General features: G+C 34.4%; 1 protein-coding gene across 4 annotated transcripts; it reads right to left on the bottom strand.

Moving 5' to 3' along the window:
• Nucleotides 1-2,047: 2,047 nt before the first annotated feature.
• Nucleotides 2,048-6,495, bottom strand: LOC105793955 (uncharacterized). 4 transcript variants are annotated; one of them, XM_012622873.2, is made up of 8 exons: nucleotides 6,275-6,495; nucleotides 4,842-6,201; nucleotides 4,567-4,756; nucleotides 3,894-3,997; nucleotides 3,675-3,777; nucleotides 3,273-3,577; nucleotides 2,737-3,042; nucleotides 2,048-2,620 (listed from the first exon to the last, which is right to left on the bottom strand). In XM_012622873.2, the coding sequence occupies exons 2-8, from the start codon at nucleotides 6,102-6,104 to the stop codon at nucleotides 2,264-2,266; spliced, it is 2,628 nt and encodes an 875-aa protein (XP_012478327.1). In that variant the 5' UTR covers nucleotides 6,105-6,201; nucleotides 6,275-6,495; the 3' UTR covers nucleotides 2,048-2,263. The 4 variants fall into 4 exon arrangements, with proteins under 4 accessions (XP_012478327.1, XP_052484193.1, XP_012478326.1 ...); XM_052628233.1 differs by having other exon boundaries at nucleotides 4,842-6,105; XM_012622872.2 differs by having other exon boundaries at nucleotides 4,842-6,495.
• Nucleotides 6,496-11,125: the final 4,630 nt, after the last annotated feature.

The following is an 11,125-nucleotide window of genomic DNA, read 5'->3' as shown; positions in this document are numbered from 1 at the left end:
TCTCCCTCTTGGCTACTACTCTCTTCTCTCCTCAAGAGTCATTGAACATTGGTGGGATGAGAGGGTGCCATGTTTGAAGATTCTTTGTTTGAAAAAGAATGAGAGTGTTGCTATTGGTTCATCCCCTCCCTTATTCAACTTGCACACCCTCTTCATTTTTTGGGCTCCATTCATGTCTTTGATAAGGCCATTGATCATTCTCTTTTGGGTCCATTGTTGGTGGTTTCGACAATACATCTTACCTAAACTGATTCTTGGTATACTCAGTAAAACTATTTCAATTCTTAGATAAATTTCTATTGTTGTTGCTAACAAAGCCCTCTAATCCTTTCTCAAACCCTTGGAAAGGAAAATCTTCACCAAGATTTCCTTCATCTCCAAAAAGATTGAAAATAGTGTTCTCCCAATATTGTAGGTATATCTTTGCACTAGACCCCTAACTTGGTTCTTGATTTTCTTTTTTCATTTGTGCAAGACTAATTTTGGAGGCCAAGTTTTTTTATCTTCAATAAGGAAACTTTTTAGGTCATCAGAGTTTCTTTTTGGTTATTGTGGGGATTTCTCCTAAAAGGGCTCTGTTGACTTGTTGGAAAGTGTTCTTTGCAATTTTTTTGTTTACCTAGAGCAGAGAGCCCTGTTCAAAAATTTATCTTTGGAGCTTTGACTATTCCTTTATTTAGTCCTCTAGGTTCAACCTTATTTTGGACTTTCTTTTTTGGTATAAGATCTACGGCTTGTAAGCATTCTCTGTTGGTATTTTATCTGCCTTTGCCAGAGTTATAGGGTTGTATTCACCATGAGCTTCTGAGATATGCTTTCCCTTCTTTCTTTTTTTGCTTTTTTTTTTTTTTGTCTGTGTAGCGTTGTCCAAAGATTTTGTATGAACTAAAACGCAAAATTCAATCTTATACCAATCATTCCTCATCTACAGCACAAGGTATCAATCCCTTCATATTGTATTTATTGTCTTCTTCAATTCTAACAAAAAATTTCAATGGTTTGTAAAAAACACTTGAGTACATAACCTTGCAAACATACCTCGTTCACTTATCCACATTTAGTCTTCCTAATTTTCATGAGAATTCGTGTGTTGTAATACTTTATGGGAAGCTCCAACAATCGTATCTAGACTGCTACGAAGTCGAAAGAGGCTTCTGATGCCCTGAAATTTGGGGTCCATTTTTGAGTTGTGAAAAAATGCCGTCCTATGAACCATAGCCCTCTTTGAATCACATACTCATAATCTTCACTATTCTCCAATTTTGAAAGAAAATAATCACACCCTAAATCGATTAACTCCAAATCACCTTTGGGTTTCGAATGCTCCTACAATTTGATGGACATATAACTATACCCAGTGGTTTTCCCAAAGAAGAAGAGAGCATTCTTCTGCCTACCTCGAATGAGCCTTTGCTCCTCGGATAGTATGATACAGATATATCCATTTTTAAATTTTTAAATATAATTTAAGATACTTGTCTTCATTTAATCCTTGCTTGTGAAATTTTTTTCTTCCCACTCGCAATGCACCAAAAAATAATCCCATATACTATTATTAAAAAATTACAGAAAATAGAACACAATAAATTTGAAATAACTTAAATCTTTAAATTAAATCATTATAGCTTAAATAAAGTTGAAATAATTGTGAATAACATACTAAAAGCTAATTGTAGAAAAGAATTGTAGTTATATTTTTAGAAAAATCAAAATTTTTATAAATTTACGTTTTTTCGCTTGCTTAAAACGTAAAATTAAAACAAAAACAAAAAAGAGAAAGAAACAAAGAAGCAAAAGTTCAATACATGACACGAAAGGGAAGTTGGCTATGAAATGCTAAAAGATTATTGTAAACCCATAGAGTTCATAAATAAGTTTTTGAACATATTGAGAGACCAAAGATTTGTCGTCCAAAAAACCCCCGAAAATCAAAATAAATGCCATAGCTTAGCTCAGTCCACAATTAGTTAGGGGGAGGTATAGATACATCCGCTGGGAAAATGTAATAACTATGGAATTAAAGAATTATTCTCTGAAAAGCAAGAAGTATCCCAAATCCCAATCTTAAAAAGGTTGGAAAACAGTGGTCATTAATCATCCGACTCTAAACCAATACAAAATTACACCTACATTGTTCTTATATCCATTCCAAAGTGCCGCTAAAGGAATAAAAACAACACATGCAATATATATCAGAAAGTAAGACATATATCATACACAAGTTTGATACTAAACACCTCACTTAAGCAGCAGCCATTATACCTCATTTCCTTCTCTTCTTCCTGCGCCTCTCACCCTCATCAGAACTTGACGAATCTGACTCCGGCTCTGACTCTGAACTAGCACTTTCTGAATCCGATGAACTAGAGCTCCCAGACTCATCACCCGATTCTGATTCAGATGCCGGTTCTTGTTGTTGCATGATAAGCCGGGGCATGTTCTTCAAATACTCACGCAAATTCTCAGTTATACCACCAAGCCCAATGGAAGTGAAAAAGTTGATCGAAAACCTTGTGTTCTTGGGATTATCCCTCGGGAAAATAGATTCAACCGAGTCCTGCATTGTAGGATCTGAGAGCCGTTCATTCAGTCTGCGGATTCCAAGATGCTCTGACAGCTCCTGTACCATTACCAGGTACGAAAATCAACATACAAGCTTTTACCAATAACAATTAAAAAGTATATATCAACTAGTTGACCTCAAAATCAACATAAAAGCTTACTCTTTTAACTTACCTGGAAGAGGATCTTGATAAATATACGAGAAGATGAGGTTGTGTCCTCCTCGGTTAAGCGTATGTAGGCTAGAACATGCCACGGCAGAGCATCAGTGCCGAGTAAATGTGCAAAAAACTTTGCCACATTACGTAATTTGTTTGTTTCAAGCCGATGGATCATAGAATACTGCTGAACAAAGCATTTATCAAAGTTTTCCTGATAGACTTTGTTGATCATGCAAAACCGCTGCCCCAGAAGGCCATAATATCGAAGGTAAGTTCTCTCTTGACTGCAGCATTCCAAGAGCATAATGCATAACTCCATCTGAAAAACCAAAATCAAGGTAAAAGGTTTCTTAGAATGCAACATTATAAAATAAGAAAATTTATTCAGTTTAGTGAGGGATGTTAGAAAAGTTAGGCTACTCAGTTTAGTGAGGATAGGGGGAAAACACAGATAATTGCAATGCCAGAAAGGTAATAGTGCATTTTTCAGGGAAAGAGAAACAGCTTTGATTGACCTATTACATTACACAATCATTTCTATCACCTTACCTCTTGCCCTGGCTCAAGCTTAATTTTCAGCAGCTTGTGGCCAGCCTCCTCAAAATCTACACTGGACATGATTGTCAGGTAGATTGTCCTCCGGAGATTTATAAGGTTTGTCTCCGTCTCATCTTGTATTTTCATCTGCTCTTCATCTTCCTCATCAGATTCATCGTCATCCTCATCATCCTCCTCATCACCTGAACCTGCATCTGAACCCTCTTCATCCTCGGAGTCCTCACCAAGGATGGTTTTCTTCAACTCTTCATAGCGCTTTTCGTTCTCCAAGAATTGAGGATCTGGTTTAAAAATGTCTGCCAGGAGGACAATTACAGGTATTCACAATCACACCAGACGGAATTAATCAAACAGGTACAGTTCATCAATAGCTAGATACATTTTGAGACATACCAAGGGTGATCTCCGGATCTATCTCATCTTGGAGAGAGATCTCATGAGTTAATTGGTCCTCCTGCTCAACAAGGTCTAGTTCTGGACGAACGGCAGGATAACCCTGCAAATGAATAAACAGAATACAAAATGATAAGCCGTTCCTTTGTTTGATAAAAAGATATGTGACCTTAAAATTGTCACAGGACTCTCAAAGAATTATTTAGGGGGAAATCATACCTGAAACTTTGCTTTCCTTATAGCAAATAAGCCCTCTATAAGAAATTGAACACGTTTATCTATCTCTCCCTCATGAAGAATCCCCCGAAAACGCTCAAAAATACCTGTAAACACAACAGGAAACATTAACTGACAATGGAAACAAATATGTCGAAGAAGATACCACTAGACTAGAATCATCGAAGTAGAGAGAAGAAATAGATAAAACTTTTTCCTCAATTTTGTTTCACAGAAAATTACATTCAGATTAAACAAAATTTCTATTATTGATTTGTAAAAAGCTTCCTGCAGCGGTCAATGCAAAATAAGTAAGCTTGTGAAAAATTAAAAAAGATATCGTTTTTCACGATTGAGGATGAAATATTTTTAAAACCAGTATACAGTGACTCTTTCAAAACCTAACTCATACTACTTACCAGCATTGTAACCACACTTAAGGATGTCAACCAAATGAAGTTCTTAGTATATTCCAAAAGCTGAAGCAAGAAAAAAGCACATCCCCAAGGAAAAATGATTTGTCATGCATTACATGTCTAATTAACAAAATGCAAGACAATACATACATCTCAGCATTCCAACACCATAATACTATGGAACTTAAACCAGTATCAATCGTAGTAATATGGGTAAAAGTACTGCATTGGAAAAACATGATTCAAATGGTAACACTAACCATGTAGGCCTTTTGGTGAAAGATCCTGAAGTAAGGAACCACATTCAGTAACAAAACCAACAGCTACCTCAACACTGTCATCAGTAGGATTTTCCAGCAAAACAGTGAGTAGTTCCAAAGCAATAATCTCGTGAGCCACCTGTTGGTTCACAAGATGAGCTACAAATTTAACAGCTGCCAATAATTGAGGCTGTCCGATACAAGAAACAGTCAGTTACACACAAAAGAAAAAAAAACCCTAAATCATCAGAATTAGTGAAGAGGCAATTAATCACCTTGTCATTCCGCTTATATGCTCTCTTAAGCTGCAAAACAATCCTTCTCAACAATAGCTCCCCCACCTCAGGAAACTTGGTGTTAACAACAGCCACCAGTGCAGCAAAAACATCAGTGAAACCTGGAGATGCCATCTGAGATTTCATGCACGAACGACAAAAGAGACCTCTTCCTCGAATAAGATTTTCAGCAAAGAGTTCTGGAATAATATTCTTGATATTAGTAGCATTTACTTTGTTAACAAGACCATTGATACTTTTTCTGAGGGCATCCCATGTTAATCGCTGATACTCAACACTGCTCTTATCCTGTGTCTCTTTCATCATTCTAGCTAATTTAAATGGAGGAATGTAAACTCCTCCACTCCTACCTAAATTCGAGGTATCACCATTCAAGTTGGTTTGCTGAAAAGCTGGTTGTTTCTGCTTGATTTCTCCTTCCTCTTTCTCCTTAAAGCTATTATCATCTCTGTCTCTACGGCTTGGCTGATTATCATTGTCTCTCCTTTGACTTCTATTCTCACGTTCTGTATTTCTATGGGACCTTCTTCCGCGATCATCATCATCATCAGAATCATGCCGTGAATGACGCCACCGGTCCCTATTTCTATACCTATCTTCCTCCCGTTGCTTATCATTATGCCGATCCCTATGTCCAGTGTCATGCCTATGACGTCTATCCCTTTTTCCACTCCTGTCCCTCTTGGCTCGCCTCTCTTCTTCTGACTTATCAGAAGATTCAGAACTTTCCTCCTGTGCATCTTTCCGCCTAGCCTTGGAATCATTTTCACCATCACGAATTCTATCTCTTTCATGCCTTCTATCTCTAAAGGAAGGCTTGTCATCTTCTTCATCAGAAGATCTTGAACCTTCTTCTCTCCGCCTATCCTTACCATCATCATCACCGTCATGAATTCTCTCTCTTTTACGCCTTCTATCTCTATAGGAATGCTTGCCATCTTCTTCATCAGAGGATCTAGGACGTTTTTCTCTCTGCCTATCCTTACCACCATTATCAGCATGAATTCTCTCACTTTCTTCGCTCCTATCTCTATTAGCACGCTTGTCTTCTTCTTCTCCAAAAGATCCAGAATTTTCCCTCTGCCTCTTCTCCCCATTCTTATCGCCATGTTCTCTTTCTCTTCCTCTTTCTCGTCTTCCCCTTTCCCTATCTGACCTAGAATACCTTTTGCGACGATTACCATGTTCCCCACTCTCATCTCTCGAATCATCGCCACTCGATTCATTGTATCTTCTAGCCATACTTTAAGAAGTTACAGAATCAATTATTAAAAAGAAAAGGCGCCTTCAATACCCCCTCCCTCGGCGAACCGTTCTTGAATATCGAAACAAATTGGATCTAAAGAAAATCGAAACGCCTTGAAAGGAGAAACATGAACAAAGATGAAAAATAAGAGCGAGGTAAGGCTCACCTGACTCAGTGCGGCAACTTGCAAGAGCTCAAACTCAAATCCGAGAAGCAGAGAGAGGTCGATTAGACGCAATTTGTTCAATTAGAGTAACGTCGAATCAGTGCGCTTCAGCGAAGTCGAAGACAGTGGAGCAAGAAATATCCGATAACTTTGTGCCGGTGAAGCTTTGATAGGTTTCTATGCCTAATCCAACAAATTTATTTTAAAATATAAACCCTAATTTTGATAATCGTTCGGCCTTTTTAACAATTACAGCGTAGCTTAAAAATAGTAACAAGGTTAACCACCGGTATTATTATTAATATTCGTATTTAAAACACCCATATGTAACACATTAAAATTAAATTAAATTATAGATAAAATGAAATTAGAATTTGAGTGGTAAGGATAGAATTTAATTGCCAAGGGTTCAAATTCAGCATATGTATATTTTTATTATTTTTAAATTAAAAATATTAAAAGTACATTTGACTAATATAACTTGTTTTAAATACGGAAGGTCATTTTTGTAATTTCTTAATTGAGTTAGTATCCAGTTGTAACATCCTTACTCGGGACGATTTGATACATTCCGACCAAGAGATATCACATTTAGAACTAAAACTAACTTAATTTAAGCATAAATTTCAAGATTTCACTTCAACACAAATATATTAATTTGAGTTTATTTAGGCTTTTTTTAGAAACTAACTTAAAAGAATTTATTAATTACAAATTACCCAAATTCAAAATCTTGTACAAGAATGACATTTTTTTACAGTGCACTCTGGTACCGCTATACCCATTGACGGCACCACCCCTAATAATGACCCAATGATTGGTTATTTTAAAATAATAATAATTTTTTTGTGTTAAAAATATGAGTATTCTGAGAGAAAAAGAAAAAAAATTAATATTTTAATGAGTGTCATCGTTCTCTTTGACGATACCGAATGAATTTATAAAAAAAGAAAAAATTAGTGCCGCCATTCTTGTTAGCGACATTGATGTCAGTAAATATGAATTTTTGGGTGTCGCTAGGTTGTGCAACAGCATCGATGTTTATATATACCCATACCCAATGGAGATCAACATATGCTGAAGTAATTTTTTTTTTTATGTTGAAGAGATGAAGGGAGAAATTGTTGGGATTAGTTGTAGGGAGAGAACATGATAAAAATTTTAAAAATTTTAAGTGTTGAAAAAACGGGGAGAGAAGATTTTGTGTGTGTGTGTTTGTGTTTTAGTTAGAAATTTTGATAATTTGAAGGTATGTTTTGTTTAACAGTGATCTGGTGGAGCTCAGACACTAACATATTTCATTTGTCATTTGGGGAGTGTATCATCACCTACAAAATTTATTTCCCAATTGAGAGTAAAAAGAATTTTTTTGCTATGGTTATGCGATCACGGGATCAAATTGGTTATGCTATCAAGGAAACCCTTTAGGGGAGAAGGTGTCGATTATGGTGGGAACAAGTTGATGGTAGTATTTGTGCGGCAACAGACCGAACCTTATCTCACCAGAAGCACCCTTGGGTCACGGGATTCCTGACGAACTCAAATCAAGCAAAGTTGAATATCACAGGATTTTCAATGGACTTAATTCAAGCAGAAGATAATGAAATAGGAGAAAATACTTATTAAATAACATTAGCAACTGTGTAATGTGATTATTCTAATTGTAATAAGTATTATTGAAATAAAAGTTAAGATGATAGTGGAGATGATCAAGTTTTCAATCCATTATTAATGTAAGTAGAATTTTGATAAATAAAAATAAAAGTTTTTTAGTTCATTAGAAAACGAATTATAGTTCTTAACCTTTAAAGATTAATTCGTATCCGAACCTGTAACAACCCGATTTCGACCCTAATCGGATATAGTGGTTTTGGGACCACAAATTCGAGTCAAAAAAATATTTTAATATTATTTTGTGTGTTTATTATGTGTGAATTTGATTGTGTGAAATTTTCATGTTGTACTTTCGTCGTTTAAGTGTCCGATTTAATAAAAGGGTTTAAACGCGTAAAATGAAAATTTAGGAGTTAAATCTAAAAGCATCTATTTGTTGTTGTCTTTTTAATTGGGAGCCTTAAAGATGCAATTAGACCACTATTTAGATAGTGGGTGGCTAAGGACAAAACTAACCTTAATATAAATATATGTTATAATTATTTAAGTAAGGTTAAATTAGTAAATTATTATATATTATATTATATGATAGTTAAAAACATAAAATAAGGGTTATATCATCTTCCTTAGCCAAAAGTTAGAAGAAAGAAAGTCATAAAAGCTTAAGGAAGGTTCAACCATGTTCATGCTTAATTAAAGGTTCGTTTTCGTTTGATTTTTGAAAATTTTTACGTTTTTGAGATCGTTGCTTTGTGTAGTACAAGACCCATGCTTTAATTTTAGAATTTGATAGTGATTTTGAGATATGTCATTGATGAATGCTTGAGCTTTGTGATAGTTGATGATGAAATATGAAAGATATATGAAAGATTAACATATTTTGTCTTTGAATTTTTGGTGAAATTGAGTAATTAGGGCTAAATTGTGAAAGTAAATTTTTTAGGGACTAAAATGTGAAATAAATGAAATACGTGGACTTGTATGAACACTAGGAATATTCGACCCTAGCATAGTGTGTTCAAATTTTGTGTATTTTGCGTTTTATGTAATAGGGACTAAATTGCAAAAGTGTAAAATGTCAGGGGCAAAATGATAATTTCCCATTTATAAGTTTTTGGACTAAATTGAATGGAATAATATTTAAAATAGTTCATTTTCAATATATTTGGACCAAGAACCAAAGAAATCGGAGTTGGATCAAGGAAAAACTAAAGTCATCGATTAATCACCTGGTTTCGATTTTTACTGTCCGAGGTAAGTCTATTATCAAAATAATATTATTAAATTAGAATATAAATGTATATTTATCATACATTTAATAAGCTTAATTAAACTTTATGATTTTTATATATGTTAGCGAACATAGGTATTTGATTTGGCAAGTTGAGATTAATGGTATAAAATATATGTATACTATCTAAAGTATGTTTTAAGTTCAATGTTATGAAACTAATAGTAGAATATATACATGAATATGAAGTTCTAAAGTAAGATTCAATTTCTTTGAACCGAATTTAAAGTAATGAATTATATATATATAGTTAGTATGTATGATACAAGTTCTTTGTCTTTGAACTTAATATGATAAATTACATATATTTATTCACATGTGGTTCGAATGTATGTTCAAATTCTTTGAGCTGAAATTTATGTATGAATCTTATACATATATGTGGTTCGAATATAGGTTACAAATTCCTTGAGCTGTATTTAATGTTGTGAATTATACATATGTGGTTTGAATATGTGTTTACTATGAGGAATTGAATTATATTCAATTCTTATTGAGATATGGTTATTGAGAAAGGTTTAACTGAATTATAGAGTATTATATGAAAGATTAATTTTCTATCTGAGTTATTCAGGCTCTGTGTCTAGCAGGCTTAATGCCGGTGAAATATTTCAGACTTTACGTCTAGCAGGCTTAATGTCGGTGTTCTGAATCAGGCTTCAAGCCTAGCAGGCTACATGCTGGTGAATCATTTTAAAATGTCTGTTTAGTAAGTTCTTTGTCAATATAACAACAAATGGATTATGAAATTATAATAATCAGGTATGTGTTATTTATATCTTATTTGATATTAGGTAAGTAAATTGATTGAATGTAAATAAAATAAAGGATATTGATGTATATATATGTATACGATGAGTATACATATTCGATTATGTCTTGAATAGGCATTTGTAAATTGCAAATATGAAAACATTAGTTTAATAATAGATGAATATATATATATATATTCGAAGACATCTAGATCAATTAAATTTGGTTGAGTTAATAAGTAATGCAACCTTGTTTTAATAGAAATGGTTCAATATGTGCATTTAGCATTTAAAGTAAAACAATGCAAATTTGATATAATATAATTTTATATTTGTGCATTTAAATATTAAATGTGATCAGAACATTTTGTGTATTGCATTGTGATAACTAAAGTAGCATTGTTCTTGAGTGATTAAGAATGTTCTATATTTGTGTTAATCGTGCTATGGTCGATAATGCCTCGTAACCTTAATCCGACAATGGATACGGGTTAGGGGTGTTACATTTGATTAGTATCAGATCTACGGTTTAGTCGATTCTAGGACTAACGTAGCGCGTGTGGGTCTAGCTATTCATGCCATAATTTATATTGCGATAGTGTGATGACTTTTGACATCTGAAAATGTGTTTTTATATAGTAATAGATCCCGATAGAGCTGTAGCTGTTGATGTCGAGAGTATAGCGCCTGCTCCCGTGCAAGGGACAGCGCGAGTTGATTCTCGACCAACTTCGAGTACCCAAGAGGGTGAGGCTAAATAAGTTTTTTACCAAATAATGAACGATTGGTTTACTCAGTATATCCAGACTAATCCAATTGCATAACAACCTCCACTCTCGACTAATCCATCTTCGATACCTATTATACCTAAAGTGAGTGATCGTTGAGATTGCTTAAGCCTCCTGTTGATAAAATTAGAAAATACGGGGCTACAGAGTTTAAAGCCACAGTTGATGATGATGCTGAGCGGGCTAAATTTTGGCTCAACAATACTATCCGTGTGTTTGATGAATTATCCTATACACCTGATGAGTGTATAAATGTGTTGTATCATTGCTACGAGACGTCGCATATCACTGGTGGAATACACTAGTATCGGTAGTTTCGAAAGAACGGGTGACCTGGGAATTCTTTTAGATAGAGTTTCGCAAGAAATATATCAGTCAGAGATTTATCGAACAGAAACGCAAAGAA

This window comes from Gossypium raimondii, chromosome 3 (assembly GCF_025698545.1).
Source record: "Gossypium raimondii isolate GPD5lz chromosome 3, ASM2569854v1, whole genome shotgun sequence".
Lineage (NCBI taxonomy): Eukaryota > Viridiplantae > Streptophyta > Magnoliopsida > Malvales > Malvaceae > Gossypium > Gossypium raimondii.
This window is presented reverse-complemented; position numbering and strand designations above follow the sequence as displayed.

Bases quoted from the DNA above. Each gene is read 5' to 3' on its own strand.
- LOC105793955 (XM_012622872.2), bottom strand. From the start codon at position 6,104: ATGGCTAGAAGATACAATGAATCGAGTGGCGATGATTCGAGAGATGAG. The intron at 4,757-4,841 runs GTGATTAATTGC...TGTATCGGACAG, and splicing joins CATATAAGCGGAATGACAAG to CCTCAATTATTGGCAGCTGT. The intron at 3,578-3,674 runs GTATGTCTCAAA...TCCTCCTGGCAG, and splicing joins AGATCCGGAGATCACCCTTG to ACATTTTTAAACCAGATCCT.